Below are 18,243 nucleotides of genomic sequence, written 5' to 3'. Positions count from 1 at the left end.
TCCCCATGCGGCAATGAGTTCTACCAAGTTTTACAAGACAGCCCATAAAATTAAATTTGAGATTGCGAACTTTTTACATTTTACTAATTCTTGCTGCAGAGATAAAAAAAGTCTTTAAAGTTTCTTTATAAAATAGTCTTTGTAGCCAAAAGGCAGTTCCTTTGTTGGGTCATTTATTTTTCTTTAACTTCAACTGCAACAAAATGTCATTTCCTTCCAGGCAAGGTAGGGGTTTCTCATCTTAATTGAAGGTTGTATTGCCACTCACACTTGACAGGTTAGTGTCCCAGGACTTCCATTGTTTGGGTCCCAGCAGAGACAAATGTCTGTTCAACCCCGTAATTATCAGAGGATTGTCAGTATCTGCTGAGAGTTTATGATAGTCCCCTTCCGCTTGGGGGAAGTTTCATGTCTGGCAACTGGAATGACTGGTTTTTCTGAGAGCTTGCAAATCCTGCCGATGTGTTTTAAACTCTTTAATTTCTTATTTTTGGTCTTGAATTAAACAAACCTGTGAAAGAAGATAGCCTATGTGTGTATTATCACCACTAACATAAACCCTTTACATTGATAAGTAAGCAGGTTTTATGCAACAATTTATTTTTAAACAGGCCCATTTTTCTTCAGTCAGCAAAAGCCAATTTTTCTGCATGTGTTAAAACTGCTAGCATTTCTTTCTGTAAATTCGCTTTTGCAGCTTCATTAGATTTCCATTATGTCTTTGCAGCTAAAGTCATTTTCCTTGAAGACAGGAATTTTATCTGAACACTGATAAATGAAACTGACCAGGCTCAGATAGTTGGAGTTCCTTCGAACTACTGGTGTTTGCTACATTGTGAAGAAAATAAATGTGTGTTCCCGTATGAGTGAAAATAAAGATCCTTGTTGATTTTTTTCAGAGCTAACTTGACAGGGCCTGTCATCCAGGTATTATGCCCGATTTTGGTGAAGCACAGTGAAATATCCTGGGCATGACAGGGCCTTTTGAATCACAGTGGTTTCAGAATAAACAGATGGAATTTCACATCAAACCAGTATTTTGAAAGGATGAAAAAGGTTTCATTTTGTTGGGGAATTTTGGGTTTTCAGCAAAGCAATGCTGCCTCTTGACTTAATTCCATTTATATGTTTCAGGGCACACTGGCATGCTCCTGCAGCCCTGTTTCATCCTGCCTGAAGTGTGTATTGCAGGATGATGCAGCCATCGTTTTTGATTGTTGCCAAAACGCAGTTTTGAGGTATGGCGCGCAAGGAGCCAGCGCAGCCATTTTGCTGTTTCTTTTGCGCAAATGCAGCTTAGCAATGTGGTAAAGCACAGCACAGTGGGTCAATATATCCCACATCTCGCAACTACTTTATTGTTTTTTTGTTCGGGCCTTGATAGCGAATGAAATAAGCATCTTCAGTTCTCAACCTTGGCTGATTTTCTCTGATCTTTTTTACCTCTATTTCAGTCAGAGGTAACCCATTGCACATCCTAAATTTACAAAATGTTGATTACGTTGGATTTTGATTTACTACTTGCTACACCTTAGTAGTTAAGTAGTTAAAGTAATTTGTGCTACTCCTTGATTTTTTCCAATTACTTTGGACATGTTTGCAGGTGCTGTCGTGTTTGGGACCTGCAGGGATGTTTCTCCTTCAGATCCTGTACTAAACCTGTGAGATAGCTTGGCGTGTTTTTAAACACTTTGTCAACTGACTATTCATTTCCTGTGTTATGTTTGAGTCCACAGTATTCTTCCTTCTATGAATTTAACATTTTGGCCCAAAGAATTGATCCAGAAAGTCTGGTTTTGTAGTGTCTCGTTGCTGTGAACTGGGGTAGTCGGCGCTGCACCATCAGTTAGAGAGAAAATGGGTCTAGAATGTATCTGTCTCCATTCATTTCCCTAAAATGTTGCTGCATGTCGATCCCCAGAGTCCATTAAGAGGATTGAGAAGTAATAAAAATATCGATTCTTTTGTACAACCTGAAAATCTCAGTGCTATGTCAACAGATAGTACTAAATGGTCCTAAGTCACTAGGTCGTTTTATTAAAAACGACTAAGAGAAGAAACGATTTAGAAAGACCGCCCCGTGACCGCACAGAGCAGTCTTTCTAAATCGAACTGTCACATCCCCTGCCGCACACGTGTGCGCGCATGGGCTGACAGCTACGCCAGGACCCGGAAGTGCCGTCGAGGGAGACCGGGTAAGTGGGTGTTTGTGTGTGTGTTGTATGTTTGTTTATGTTTGGGTCAGGGGAGTCTTAGGTGGGGAAGGAGGCTGAGGGAGGGGGATTTTAAACCCCCCATTTTCGGTTTAATCATGTGCCAGAGAGAGAGCCGCGGGGGGGGGGCTGTAGGTGTGGGGTTGGTGGGGGTTGGTCCAAGGGAGTGACGTGTTTTCACTTTTTGTAGGCTGCCTAAAATTGGCTGAATGAATCCGTTTTTTTGTGAGGCGACCTACAAAAAGCTAAATTATGACATAGAACCCTTTAAATGACTACATTGTTTCTGCCAGCTGGTGCATTGGCGTGCTGCATAATCAGACCGTATACCATACTCTTAAATTGAACGTGTTAATTTTCTTTTCATAGACAGCCTTGGCCTTGTCTCTCCATTCTCATCTATCCTCTGAAAGAAGTGTTTTCTAGGGACAATGCAATAGGTGTGCCCTCTCTTTTAGGAATGCAATGCAAGAGGCATGCAGTATTGTCTGCGCGTGGTGTGTTTTAACAGTGTGCCTGGTGCAGACACAGAAATCAAAACATGGAGGTATCAGGCACATTTCTCAGAGGTGGAAAAATTAGCTGAAACAAAGCACTCACCCAGGTAACTTCCAATGCCACTCAGCAACGGGTGCTACTGTGACCCCCCCCCCCCCCTGCCCCCCAGCTATGGGAGGTGGGGCGAGTGGGGACTTAGCAATGGATCTTTGTCACCATGCAGGCCATAATAACACATTTAATTTGCAAACCAGCAGAAGATTAAACCATGTGACAGCTTTGTGGTGGAGGCCTGGAGGGTGCAGCCTGTACGTGGGAGGTGTGGGCAAAATCAAAGAGATTTGTGGCCTGCTGATGATCAACCACCGACATATGTTTCTCTGTGCTGTGTGTGTGGCATATATGTGTTGCTTGATGGTTTTACATCACTGCTTGCTGGCATGTGATATGGGGCGCAGACCTGGCACTCCTGCGACTGTGTTTCAGACGTCCCTAAGCGCCTCGTCTGCATAGCCCTCATCTCTCTCCATCAGCCCACCCAGCTGTGCTTCTTGGTCCTTTAAGGCAGCTTGTTGTTTATAAACTTTGCTTGGGCTGTGGCTGCCGCCTCTGGGGGTCCAGCAAAGGCAAAGTTTGACTGTTGCTACAGATGAGGGGGTGGGGGGTGTTACCCCATGCACCACAGCCCAGATTCCCTCTGTGTGTGGCTAGTACTGATGCAGTTATTGTGAGATTGGATCTGTGTGGATAGAGAATAGAAGCCTGCTGCTAGGATCAGTGTGGATAGATAATTGATGCCTGCTGCTAGGATCTGTGTGGACATAGAATTAATGCCTGCTGCTAGGATCTGTGTGGACAGAGAATTGACACCTGCTGCTAGGATCTGTGTGGATAGAGAATAGAAGCCTGCTGCTAGGATTTGTGTGGATATATAATTGATGCCTGCTGCTAGGATCTGTGTGGACAGAGAATTGACACCTGCTGCTAGGATCTGTGTGGATAGAGAATTGACACCTGCTGCTAGGATCTGTGTGGCTAGAGAATAGAAGCCTGCTGCTAGGATCTGTGTGGATAGAGAATTGACACCTGCTGCTAGGATCTGTGTGGCTAGAGAATAGAAGCCTGCTGCTAGGATCTGTGTAGATAGAGAATTGACGCCTGCTGTTAGGATCTGTGTGGCTAGAGAATAGAAGCCTGCTGCTAGGATCTGTGTAGATAGAGAATTGACGCCTGCTGTTAGGATCTGTGTGGCTAGAGAATAGAAGCCTGCTGCTAGGATCTGTGTAGATAGAGAATTGACGCCTGCTGTTAGGATCTGTGTGGATAGAGGATTGACGCCTGTTGGTAGGATCTGTGTGGATAGAGAATTGAAGCCTGCTGCTAGAATCTGTGTGGATAGAGAATTAATGCCTGCTGCTAGGATCTGTGTGGATAGAGAATTGAAGCCTGCTGCTAGAATCTGTGTGGATAGAGAATTAATGCCTGCTGCTAGGATCTGTGTGGATAGAGAATTAATGCCTGCTGCTAGGATCTGTGTGGATAGAGAATTGAAGCCTGCTGCTAGAATCTGTGTGGATAGAGAATTAATGCCTGCTGCTAGGATCTGTGTGGATAGAGAATTAATGCCTGCTGCTAGGATCTGTGTGGTTAGATCATAGAAGTCTGCTGCTAGGATCTGTGTGGATAGAGATTTGAAGCCAGCTGCTAGGATTTGTTTGATTAGAGAATTGAAGCCAGCTGCTAGGATTTGTCTGATTAGAGAATGGAAGCTTGCTGGTAGGATCTGTGAAGACAGCGGATTGAAGCCAGCTGCTAGGATCTGTTTGGATAGCAAATTGACCCCTGCTGTTAGGATCTGTGTAGATAGAGAATTGACGCCTGCTGGCAGGAACTGTATGGCTAGAGAATTGAAACCTGCTGGCAGGAACTGTATGGCTACAGAATTGAAGCCTGCTGCTAGCATCTGTGTGGGTAGAGAATCAAAGCCTGCTGCTAGCATCTGTTTGTCTAGAGAATTGCCACCTGCTGCTAGGATCTCTGAGGATAGAGAACTGAAGCCTGCTGCTAACATCTTTGTGGGTAGAGAAATGAAGCCTGCTGTAAGGATCTCTGAGGATAGAGAATCAAAGCCTGCTGCTAGCATCTGTTTGTCTAGAGAATTGCCACCTGCTGCTAGGATCTGTGTGGATCGAAAATCGAAGAATGCTGCTAGGATCTGTGTGGACAGAGAATTGAAGCCTGCTGCTAGGATCTGTTTGTATAGAGAACTGAAGCCTGCGGCTAGGATCTGTGTGGGAGTGCAATTTAGCATCACAGGTCTATCAATATATAGGGCCTCATTACGAGTTTGCCTCCAAACTCGAGTCCGGGTTCCCTGAATGGGGAAATACCGGGCCATTCCGACCTTGGAGTGCCTGGTATTTCACCATTCAGGGAACCCGTACCATCCCCATTCCCATTTCAGCCCCCACACGGCTCAATGGGAATGGGGAGCATGCTAACAACGGGCCCGTTAATGACAGGCCCGTTAATGACAGGCCCGTTGTTAGCATGCTGGACCGCTCGCGGAACCCGCTAAGGACGTCTGGTAAAATCAGGCGTCCAGAGCGGGTCCCGCGAGCGGACCTCGTAATAGGGCGGTAAGGGGTTAACGGCTCCGGCACCTTTACCGGCGCCCACCTCGTAATGAGGCTCATAGTATGTATATCTCACCCCCATACATACTGACTTAAACTGTATCTTGGCATAACAAGGCTAACTTTGAGCCACATCCCCCTTAAGCAGCAATGGACCCAGGTGATTAGCTCTGTGACATCATTGGGGAATGAGCAACGCAAAGGACGCACACAAGACCCTCCTATGTGGGAAGGAACTTGGTCAGGTAGCTCTCTTGACTTTCACCCCCACCTTCCGCTGATCTCAGCATGCCGCGGCAATCAGTTCCCCCTAATTGTTTATTACCGGAACAGTTACTGCATCTCATTTCCAATGGCGCCTATATTGGGGCACAGGCCTACCGTACTGTACTTAGAACACACAAGCTAGCCAATACAATCGGGTGGGTGTTCCACCTTACCAGAGCCCCAGGATGTGATTGTATTCAGGCAAAAGCTACTCATTCAAACTGCAAATGACACAGACAAGCTCCCCATGTCCCCCAAGTGCGTTCAGATAAATCTATCAACTGTTTCCAGAGACGGATCCCATAGTTCAATGTGATGTGAAGATTGTGCCACCATACCGTAGAGATGTATTCTGAGAACTTTGATCATTCTCGACAAATAAGTTGCAACAAAGGAAATACTTTAAAAGATTTTCAACCACAATGCATGCCAGATTGTTTTCTTACTATCAAAAATGAAATTAAATCAATATGGGTGACTTTGCGTGCCTGACCTTACCGCAGCATGGCATCCTTTGGATCTGGCTTCACTGAGCACACTGGCACTTTCTTGCTGCACTCTTTCTCTCTCTCAGCCCTTTGGGGTATCCCCCATGCACAGGGCCCCCTGGTCATCATTAGGCGCTTCCGTCTGCCACAGCCCTTCCGCCTAGCTGTGATGGCTCACATGAGAATCCATTTTTTCCCTGATTTCTCCATCTTTGCCCGTCCGCTCTCCCAGTCCTTTTTGGGAGCCAAGGCTCGGGACACTTTTGCTTCAATCCACAGGTGACGCGCCGTGAACCCCTTTATTTTTGTAAGTTGTATTTCTCCAACACCACCATCACACCTCCTGCCCCGGCCGGAGCAAACCGAATGCTTCCAACCTGTGGCAATATTAATGCAGCATCTTGCTCTTGGTATGCTAGCCCGCTCTCCGGGAAACCCAGTGAAAGAATACCTATTTGCACTAGCCAGTTTTCTCCCCTGTGTTTATTCTGTTCAAAATTGCACCTGCAATCCTGCAATCTTTCTGCACTCAGGCACCAGATTGCCATGAGTACAAAACAATGGATATTGAAAATGCTTTCCAGGGAAATCACAGAAATTGGAACAAATGATGTTTGCTTAAATTTCAGTACTTGACCTATGAGATAGATGATCATTGATGAATATAAAGATGGCAGCAATGATCTTCCCTGGTCTTCTCAGTTCAGCGAGTCGACTGCCTGTTTGGATCGCTTCATTGCAGTTGGGATCTCCTTTGGCATCCTGCCACCATGACACTCTTTCCCCATCTGTGTACAGTGTGTCTGTCTCTCTCCTCTCTTCTCAGTTACCGGGGCTACGACTGTCGAAGCAATCTGTTCTATACCCAGACGGGCGAGATTGTATACCATGTGGCAGCCGTGGGCGTGGTCTACAACCGGCAGCAGAACGCCCAGAGGTTCTACCTAGGACACGATGACGACATCCTCTGCTTGGCCATTCACCCCTTAAAGGACTACGTGGCAACTGGACAGGTGGGTGGCTTTACACAGGCCCTTACGGTGGCTGTACTTCTGCATTATTGACTTAGAGCACTGCCTATGAAATGATGTAAAATTGACTCTAAAGAATTCTTACTTTACTGGGCAACCGGGAAAGTAAATTTCGATCAATGCCTTCCGGCTAGCTTTCAGCGACATGACCATGATCCTGATACCTGCAATAGAGTCATTTCTAGGGGTTGGCAACAGTCTAAAGCACCGAAGGGGTGCTGCAGTGACAAGAGATGAGTTAGTCCTTGCGACCAAGAGTGGTTGAGAGAACGCTGATGGCAGATTCAGAAGAGGACAAAAGCCTGTCATCCTCTTACTGTGTCAGCTCCACCTCCTACCGCTTAAGCACCAAAGTAAATTGAACGTTTTCCACTTTTACTTCCTCCAGTGATCCCACACCCCTCTGTACAAAAAAACAAAAACTCAAGTTACAGTTTCATTGCTTGAAGCTGAGAGGCTGCTTAGGAGCAACACAGGGAATTTGATGAATTTATGACTTACAAGGATGAAGGGGAGAAAAACAAGAGAAGATTAAATAAGTATATATATATATATTTAACACACAGCATTCAACAAGCAGCCTATGGATTCTAACCACAGGCAACTAAGATCACAAAGCACACCAAAACGCAAATCTGAGCAATCGGGGGTAGTGATAAAAAAAATGCAGCTCATGGCTGGCTCTTGATAACAAGTCTTATAAAAAATAAGCATTGTTTAAAACGACAAGATTACAGAGTACATATATCTCATCTAAAACAAGGTGGGTGACTGAATTAAAACCCGTAGGGACAATTGTCACACGGTCCGTCCGTGACTTGGACTTCTTCATGCAGGGTCCTAATTCACAATACATGCAGCTACTCGAAATAAAGTTTTGAATGAACTGCCTTTCCTGTTCAAACCAAAGTCATGTGACTAGTTGAAACCACATGGACATCCATGTTGACCAATACCACCATCCTGGACTAGTGCCTATACCATATCTTTATATACAATCCAAAGCGGATGTCTCCACGTAAAATGGCCATTGTGTTAACAATATTTGGTATGGTGTGACATGCCTGGCAATTCATTCAATATTTTATCGTATCACTCTTTCTCAAGCTTCAAGGTGCACATGCTAATATCATTCAGAGTTGGATTTACCATCTGAAATCAAATGACACAGATTCCAACTTCTAATTACACCGAACCGGGTCTATGTTTGAAAGCGAGGTACAGAGCACCCCCAAAGTAGTTCACTAGCACTATTACATCATAACCCAAAATTATTATTCAAATGGGCTGATGCCTTCTAATTTGTATATAAAACAATAAATAATCACAACACACACTCAAATTATATCCCAATCAATATTGTTCCTCATATTCAAGTTCTATAAAGTGGAAGGGCTCCGTCTGGCTTTTTAGGTGGCCATTATCAATGAGAGGCTTGAAAGATCTGACCACAATGGCACATGATCATATATTCATATTTGAGCAGCAAATGATGCTAGTGCGTCCAACAAGCAAATGACATTCAAGGGAATTAATCCACCCTGCTATGCAGATCATGCAGCACTACCATTAACAAGTGCAAACCCAGCAAGTGCAAATGGACATCTGCCTGTAAACCAACTACATGCAGCACTAAATATGTGCAAATTCCCCTGTCCACTTTTTATAGGGACGCTGAAGTGTGCAAAATTTCCTAGTGCAAACATCACAAATTGGTGCAGAATTGCAGTATTAGTATTGCAAAAAATGCCTCCTTAAAGTGCAAATTACCTGATATTCAAAGAATCGCACAAAAAACTGCAACCACTTGCCATTATTAAACCTCCCAGAGGAATGGTCTCGGGATATAGGCCAGTGATATTAAAAAGTAGTTTCAAAACCTACAGAAAAGAAATGCAATTGTAATTAATCAATATAACCATCCATATACACTGAATTATTTCATTTTCATATGGATCCCATTTCATGTGCAATTTCTTAAAAATCACTGCAAAAAGACATATAACTCCTCATCTCCATTAAAACCCTGAGGTTTTAGGGACTCAAACCGGATAAATTCTCTTGGACTCCAATTGCCTAATTTTCAATTGTCTATTTATTGCCTTTTCTAGGATGATCAGGAATGTGCGTAAGGCTCATACATTTAACATCCCTGTTATCTTTCTCTATAAACTGAACAGTCATAGGATAACTGGTGTCTGCATTCTTGATGGCCCGATATTGTTGTAAAATTTGCAGTTTTAAAGGTACAATCGTGGAACCAATATATCTGAGCCCACATGTACATTCAATCATATATACAACACATTTTGTAAGACAAGTGATCTGCTTAAAAGTCCATAACGTGTCATCAGTGATCTCAGGTCGAAAGTGACAGGGGACTGGAAAGATATAGTGGTAGTTGCAAGAAAAGTCATAGTAGACCTTTATAGTAGACCCCCTGCACTTTCCCCCTTCCCTCTTCCCTGCACTTGCGCATTCTCAATGTCACTGGGCCTAGTAAGATCGTTGTTTTGTTCTCCCTTGTTCCCCTCCCTTGTCTCGTCACGCTCTGAAACACTTGTGTATGGGCGCGATACAAATAAAATATCAATATCAATGGTAGCTTTGCAATGTTGCAACACCTGAAATTGGTAGAGGTACCGCCCGTCGCGGTGACAAGGGCGTTGTTGTCTGCTGTTTCCCGCTGTGAGCATCAAGGCACAAGTTGTGAGCTGCAAAATAGAAGAAATGGACTCTCTCCTTACCCGCACACATCCCGCTCCGATTCACGTAAGCCAGTGCCCCCTGCACAGCAGTTTGAAGCGAGCGAGGTGCTGTATTTTTTTTTTTTTGGCCGTGAGGTCACATGATCTGAGTCACGTGAGTGGATTGAAGCTCCGCCCCCAGGAAGCAGGCATAAAAGAAAGACCCAGCCGCCCTTGCAGCTTTAAGCCCGTTGCGGTGACATGGGCGTCGTTGTCTGCTGTTTCCCGCTGTGAGCAACAAGGCACAAGTTGTGAGCTGCAAAAAGAAGAAATTGATGCTCTCCTTACCTGCACACATCCCGCTCCGATTCGCGTAAGCCTGTGCCACCTGCACAGCAGTTTGAAGTGAGCAAGGTGCTGTATTTTATTTTTTTCGCTGTGAGGTCACGTGATCTGAGTCACGTGAGCGGATTGAAGCTCCGCCCCCAGGAAGCAGGCTTAACAGAAAGACCCGGCCGCCCTTGCGGCGTTAAGCTGTCGCGGTGACAAGGGCTCGTTGTCTGCTGTTTCCCGCTGTGAGCATCAAGGCACAAGTCGTAAGCTGCAAAATAGAAGAAATTGACTCTCTCCTTACCTGCACACATCCCGTTCCGATTCGTGTAAGCCTGTGCTCCCTGCACAGCAGTTTGAAGCGAGCGAGGTGCTGTATTTTATTTTTTTCGCCATGAGGTCACGTGATCTGAGTCGCGTGAGCGGATTGAAGCTCCGCCCCCAGGAAGCAGGCTTAAAAGAAAGACCCAGCCGCGGTGACAAGGGCGTAGTTGTCTGCTGTTTCCCGCTGTTTACGCTGGATACGCAGTAATCAAGAGAGAGCCTGCTGCTTTTACGACCCTACATACCCAAATGGGAGAAAGGAAAAAAAAATAGATATGGAGAGCACCAAACCTAGAACACGCCTCCAAGAGAAGCTAGAAGAAATTGTTCCAAATCTTCCAAAACATACGTCAACGTTGAACTTACAAACCACTACACTTAAAGAACCTAGCAACACCACAAGCAAACCGAAGCCTCTTACCCTCAAAATTCCCCCACAAATCCCCAATCACAACAAAGAGCAACTCGTATCTCTCAATCCTACGAATCAAGATTCGTCATCTACTTCCACTACCGCTCCATCAAGCACTTCACCATGCTTCTCCAATCAAGCGGCCGAAGAACAGAAATACCTCAAATCCACAATTGCAGTCAAAACACCGAAGAACGACAGAAGCCAGAAAATAACAACCATTCAAATACCAGAAACGACCTCCGAAACCCCAATAGTTTTCGGAAAAAGAGCTTCCACTTCGGCACTCCAATCTGACCTCCAGCTTCACACTCCTGTGACCAAAAAATTGAAAGACTCAACGCTGAACTTAACACTACGACAAAGAGCGCTCATAGCCAAACAACAGTGGCAGTCAACTTACCATCTTACAGACTCTCCCAAGACAACTGCTCTAAACCTCCAAACCGAGCATCGCGACCTTCACTTGATATCACAGAAATAGATGCCATCATGGACTTCCAGGAACAGAAGAAAACGAAAGACCTCACAGACGAACACAAGGGAAACACAGACGTTATATCTAGTACATCAACACCACTCCCCACCAAAGCAAACATCTTCTTCCCTAAAACATTCCCAGAAGAGAACCTATTGAATGCAACGACGGCCGCCCTAAACCAACAAGACTCAGACTATCCTCCCCAAAAAACCGAAAAAACACTGAATAATTCAGAATCCAGCAAAAGAATCCCAACGACCATGTAAGATCTCCAAAATATGCCAGTAGCTGTTCTATCATTAGCGATGGTCCCCTTCTTAAAGATCCAAGAAGCAAAAGTCGATGCCACTAAAGACCAAGCCACTTTGCTTGCAATGATCCTAACAAAACAAACAACCATGAACTGTTTCATAACTTCAATTCAAGATCGACTGAATCATGAAGCAGAATCCACAAGAATATGGCAGAACCACCTAGCTGTAATAGCAAGAACTGATCGACAGGACAAGCAAACTCTTATAGAAACATTGACAACATTTACCACCAAAACCATGGACGAGAAAGAAAAAAGAAACCTACAAGCGACCATGCCCCAAGATCAAGGCACAAGGTGTCCTTATACAGAACATCCCTCAACAAAAACCGATTCTAAGAAAGACCAAACAACCCAATATGAACTTCAAACGCACAATTTAACAACTCAATTCAATATTCCTAACACAGAACCCCCAACATGTACTCCGTTTGACATCTTTGACCTAACCAAACGCTGCCAGCTGAGCAAAGCAACAACTACAAAAGAAACAACAACAACAAAAAACTTCAAACAGGCTCACGAGCTTTCCTGCGAAAATTGCAACTCAACCCAGAGCAGAAATCTCAACCCTGCCCCACAACAATAAAGAATCTCATCAACAAAAACATTGAAGAGAGCGCTAATCCTTTGGCCAAGGAAACAACAAAGACAAATACAAAGAACAATAAAAAACTGAAACCCCAACCACAAGAAGAATTGATCTCAATTGAAGAACAAGAGCCACTAGACGCATTACTGGAAGCAATCGACCATGACTCTGAGCCTAAAACACCAACGACAGCAGATGCACAAAATTTAACGTCGACTTCGTCCACACTTCAAACTAGCAATAGAGAACATGACTCCCAAGAAGACTCAATGATCATAATAGATGAATACTGTGAGATCTCCTCAACTTCAATGTACACGAACATTGATGAATCAACAACAAACATGTCACTTGTGTACTCATCAATATCAACTGAAGAATCCTGGTTCTCGTCAGAACCTGACGCCCTTGCTGACACCACGGAAACAAGACCAATTGGAACAAACACATCTTTAATCAGACCAACATTTATAGATCCGCGTCAGGAACCAAACATATTTAGACTCTCGCTAACTGCTTCAGATTTAAGGCCAGACGAAAAACTAATCTTGAACAGAGTAAATATTCTTTTCCTACTCAACGCTATCCCGATACTGTCGAAGATCGCTACTCAAGACATCAACGTTATACATTTTCCGAACAAGAAAAAGATGGAACAGTCCACATTGACTTCCATAACAACCAAACGATCCAACTAGTTATGTCTACCAAAAAACAACTGGCCAAATGGGGCTTCATCATAGAACAAATCCAAGCAACAAGATTTATGGCTCTCAAAGAAAAGAAATTGGATACTAACACAAGACCTTAAGCTGCCCCGATCTAACGCAAATATGACCAACAACAACCTTCAAGTAGACCACGAACAACTGAAGAACCACACCTAACAGGAAACGACAACCTGTTTAGGCAAACAAATTCATACCAGAAAAACAGAACAACAGAAGAACCAAGGGAGATATTCTCCCCAACGTATTCCAACAGAAATTCATCAATCAGAAGCGAACACCGAAGCACACGAAGGAAAACCTTTCTATAACAACCAACCCCAAATGGAAATCCAACAACTGAAATAACTTTATCTTCATGGAACACGAGAGGGTTCAAACATCTCCTCTCAGAGGGAGTTACAAACCAAAAAGAAATGGCTATAATATGCCTCCAAGAGACTTGGCTATCGACAGAAGTTGTCTGCAATGGGTTTTCTACGTATATGAACCCGGCAATCACCATACAACAAGGCAGACCATCATCCGGTATGATAATCTTGACTAAGATAGACCCAAACTGGTCAATTGTTAAAAAGAAAAACATCCACCCATGGGCCCAATACATTGTCATCTGTGTTTTGACCCCGTCATCCAAACCAGAGCAACCTCCAAACAGAACACACTTAACAATCTTCAACATTTACTGGAACGCAATAGCAATGACTGACAATAAGTTCATAGACTCCATCTACATTGAGTTTGACAAAATATCAAACTCTTTCGAGCAAACTGAGTTTGTAGTCGCCGGTGATCTAAACATCCACCTTTACAACTCTGAAGGAATCTGTTTAGATATCCAGAAAATATCCCCAAGAGCAAGAAAATGGACCAAAGAGATTGAGATCCGAAAACTAATACTAACAGAACAACCGCTAAACATATAAGGTCAAATGCCGCCAACATGGTGCAGTGGAAAATCGAAATAGATTATTGACTATATTTACATCTCTGAAGGAATAAAGAACAACCTTATTGCCACAGAAAACTCAGCACAATCTAACAGTGACCATTGTCAAATTTCAATAACATGGCAGACAGAACAAATCGGGAATCTCTCCCTCAACCTCCCAGATCTAGAAATAAACAACGGTCTAATGAAACTAAGAATAAAACAGCACCAAATGGCTGAACTAGTATCTAAATTTGAAAGATCATTGATGCCTGACCATGAAAAACTCAACTATGAATGGGTACTCAGAGATTAGCAGACCCTCAAAGTACCAACTCTGTTGTTACACATAAACACGCATTCAATACGGACATCAAAGAAAGGAAAAAAATGCTTAAAAAAAATACGCCAACTGAAAAAACTAAACACAACAGCAGCAAATATCACCATAAAAAAAGAAAAACAGAACTACTCTAACTTCGTCAAATCATCCAAGGGATTACTGCTACAAGCGGACGCTGAAGCTATTCTAGCGGCAATCAAAGGGAAAAATACGAGGCAATTTTGTCCCTCCTAAACGAAAACAACAGAACAATAAATATGATCCAAGAAGTTGATCCCGAAGCGTGGACTGCACATTTCTACACTTTATTTAACAGCAGTACACCTGTACAGACCATCCAACAAGAACCTATCTGTCCTCCTTGTATTCTGAAATGGGAAACTGAAGACATCATTCACGCCATCAGAACTCTAAATCCATCAAGAGCACCAGGCCCAGACGGACTGTCAAACGCAATTCTGAAGGAAGCACCGGAAACCTGGGCTAGTCTCTTTTCCCATCTGCTCCTTATCATAGAAAAAACTCAAAAATCCCAAGTAGCTGGACGTTAGCCATCTTGATCCCAATTTTCAAAACTGGCGACAGAAAGAACACACATAACTACAGACCCATAGCCTTACTTGACCCGCTAGGAAAGCTTTTTGCAAACTTTCTTTTGAAAAAACTTACCGATTGGGCAGCAAATAACGTGAAACTAGAAAAAAGGCAAACAGGATTTGTAGGCAAAATTGGAACCAACATCAACTTGATAATACTGAGCCTTCTCAAATACGAAGCTGCACTAAGAAATCAACAGGTACATGCAGTTTTTATCGACCTAAAAATTGCATTCGACTAGAACAAAACTATGGACTAAGTTAACAACATGGGGCTGTCCACCAGCAATTCTTCATCCGATCAAGCAACTATACACCAACACCTCAGTCCGAGTCAGGCTAACAAAACATGGTAAAGTTACACAACCGATCAATACTTCCAACAGTCTTAAGCAAGGATGTTCGTTAGCTGCCTGCCTCTATAATTTATACACTTATGATTTTATCAACTCAATCAAAGATCCACTTGCAAATCCACCGAAACTTAATAATGAATCAGTTCTATCATTAATATACGCTGATGACATCACAGTCATGGATAAAACCCCATCAGGCCTACAAAAAACTCTGGACAAAGTAGTAACTTACATGAAAGCTAACGAACTTCAGATCAATATAAACAAAACCAAAGTAATGAACCTAACAACTCAAAGAACAAAGAAGAACCGAAAAAACTCAAAGTTCTACTTTGAAGGCAAAGAATTTGAAACAACAAATGTCATCAAATATTTAGGGGTAATGATAAATGCGTCATCCACGGAACAACAGTGGAAAATGCACATCGAAGACAAAGCTAGATCCCTAGCCAGATTGGGTCGGTTCTACCACTGCAAATTCAGGACATATTCCTTCAAATCAACAATCACTCTCTATAAACAAAAAGTTGTTCCCATATTGACTTACGCTTGCGAAACCCCTGCAAGCAACCAAGGACTGAAATGGCACCTCTACGAAACAATATTCTGGAGAAAAACACTGGCATTACCGAAAAGTTTCCCCATGACAAGGATCTGATTCGAATTGGCGTTGCAATCATTACAATCCATAATACTATGGAAAGAGATGGATCTTTACAGAAAAATAATAAGCCACGTAAAGATCTCAGCCATAGAAATATTGAAAAGCAAAAACAACGCACTGAACGCAACGGTTCTCCAACAATGGACCAATAAAATCAAGTCTAAAATGGACGCCGAAGGCATTTCCGAGGAAATGCTAATAAACAGGCCGCAACATGTAAAACTAACACTTCAGAGGAACGACTGGATAAAAACCGTCGAAGGCCAGACTAACTATAAACGCCACCAAGTATGCGAAATAGACGTAAGAGCCCTACATGAACTTCCTCCATACCTGACCTGCTTTCCAGATCGACAGACCCGAGATCTCTTCTTAAGGTTCCGATTGAACATCCTACTAACTCAAGACTATCTGAGTATCACACAACAGACAGAAATTAAATCCACAGATTGACGTTTCTGCCAGAATGAGGGAACCAAAGAGACATTGTTCCATATCATTATGATTTTCCCAGGACTACAAGAAAAAAGAAATCTATTCAAAGAATTCTTCAGAATATCAAAAAAACAGATGACCACAAAAGAACACTGGAACCAACTACTAAAAGGCAATGACAAATATCTAATCCTAACAGCCATCAACTTTTGGATCGAAATCGAAAAGAATACCAAAAAGAAAAAAAAAATGGGGACATCAACCCATGGCAATTTTCGGAAGGATTCTTCAAAAGACCAATATAATGAAAAGTTTGGTTCACCAAACATACAATTAAAAAAAAAAAAAGGTACGACAATACTCAAGTCAAGCTGTACAAGTGACCATTACAACAGATTCCTCTCAACAAGGAAGAGGAGCACATCTCCACTATATATTAACCCAGTGAAGGTGGACAGAACAATAGTCTTACAACTCCTTGCAGTTCAAAAAGCATTGTCAAGTTTTTGGACACAAATTCACAGGAAGATTGTTCTCATAAGAACGGCCACTACTACTGCAATGTTTTATCTAAACAAACACTAGGGACACTGCCTCAAATATCCCAGCACCATGGGTACACTCACAAGAGTGGGTAGCTGCAGTCACAGCATGTTCTGGCAATGGATAGTTGTCTGGCAGACAGACTTAGCAGGCACTTTGGACTGAAATGGGCAGTCGTGCGCCTGCAGTCATAGAGTTTAGCCATTTAAATGTTACCCCATGATACCTGGATATCTTTGTGGAGGCATGCAAGCAAACCTAACACATGCACAGTGTGTTATTTGATCTGAGAAGCACACAGTCGCCTTGTGGATTGCACCGGAGCAGCCACACTGTAACATACGTATTGTACCTTCTGGACACAGATCTAGTGTTCAGCTCTCTACAGGTGCTTCTTGCAGCACTAGCTTCACATGCCACATCAACGCAAAGTTTCACGGTGGAAGATACTAGTCATTATAGCCTTCATGTTAAGAGTAACAAGCATACATCCACCAGTTGCTCAGCAAGCACCAAACTGGAACTTAAACATACTCTTGTACATACTGATGCTACCATCTTTCAAACCTATACACAAAAAACCTGCTAAAATATCTCACATATAAGGTAGCATTTAGTATTGCTATAACCTACATAAAATGAATGAGTGATTTACATGCCGGGTTTGTCAAAAATCCATTTGTAGCCATATATAAAATATAACATAGTTATATAATACACCAAATTTCATTTAAAAATTCCATCGCAAGCAGTCAGTTAGGCACATTCCTTTTTTCTGAACCCCGGAGTCTCGAGCAGAACTATAAGTGCACACACCTGATGTGCCTGAAGCGTTTCAGTTCTATATGGATATTAGGAAGCAACTATGAAAAACAAGCTAGTTTTTAGTTTCCTCTGCTATGGGACAAGGAGGTAGTGCTGTCACTAATTCCAGTTTTCCAAATTGCATGAGGTCTTCAAGAGCTGTACACACATTGGCAACTACCTCAAAGATACGCTGCACTTAAGGGACAGGAGCAACAATTGCAATCATAGCAAATGCTCCTCTCAACATTATTTTCTAAACTGAAACATGACTTTTGCAAAAGACTACTTCATCGATACCAGACAAGTGCCGATTCACAGGTGGATCAAACAGTGCTGCATGACTTGTTGTCTGCTATATCAACAGCATGGCCACCCACATAAATAAAAAACACTGCAACCTAGTCTATGCGTAACATGTGAGTCTAAATGGATACAAAAGTTGCAGAAAACGAACGTTACATGCGCAGTAGTAGTCTTTAAGGTGCTTGTATCTTTTTATACTCACACCCACTTAATCTCCCCATAGTGAAGAATGCGGAATACCTCAAAAAACACATTACACTATTGC

General features: G+C 42.9%; 1 protein-coding gene across 1 annotated transcript in view; it reads left to right on the top strand.

The window, feature by feature from the left end:
• Positions 1-18,243, top strand: part of EML5 (EMAP like 5) — a 772,681-nt gene that overhangs the window by 473,525 nt on the left and 280,913 nt on the right. Inside the window, exon 14 of the mRNA XM_069637955.1 lies at positions 6,929-7,115. Coding sequence (XP_069494056.1) covers positions 6,929-7,115 — 187 coding nt within the window. The remainder of the gene's footprint in view (positions 1-6,928; positions 7,116-18,243) is intronic.

This window comes from Ambystoma mexicanum, chromosome 14 (genome assembly GCF_040938575.1).
Source record: "Ambystoma mexicanum isolate Mex_15411 chromosome 14, UKY_AmexF1_1, whole genome shotgun sequence".
NCBI classification, from domain to species: domain Eukaryota; kingdom Metazoa; phylum Chordata; class Amphibia; order Caudata; family Ambystomatidae; genus Ambystoma; species Ambystoma mexicanum.
Note: the sequence above shows the minus strand (reverse complement) of the source record. Positions and strands in the feature narration are given on the sequence as shown.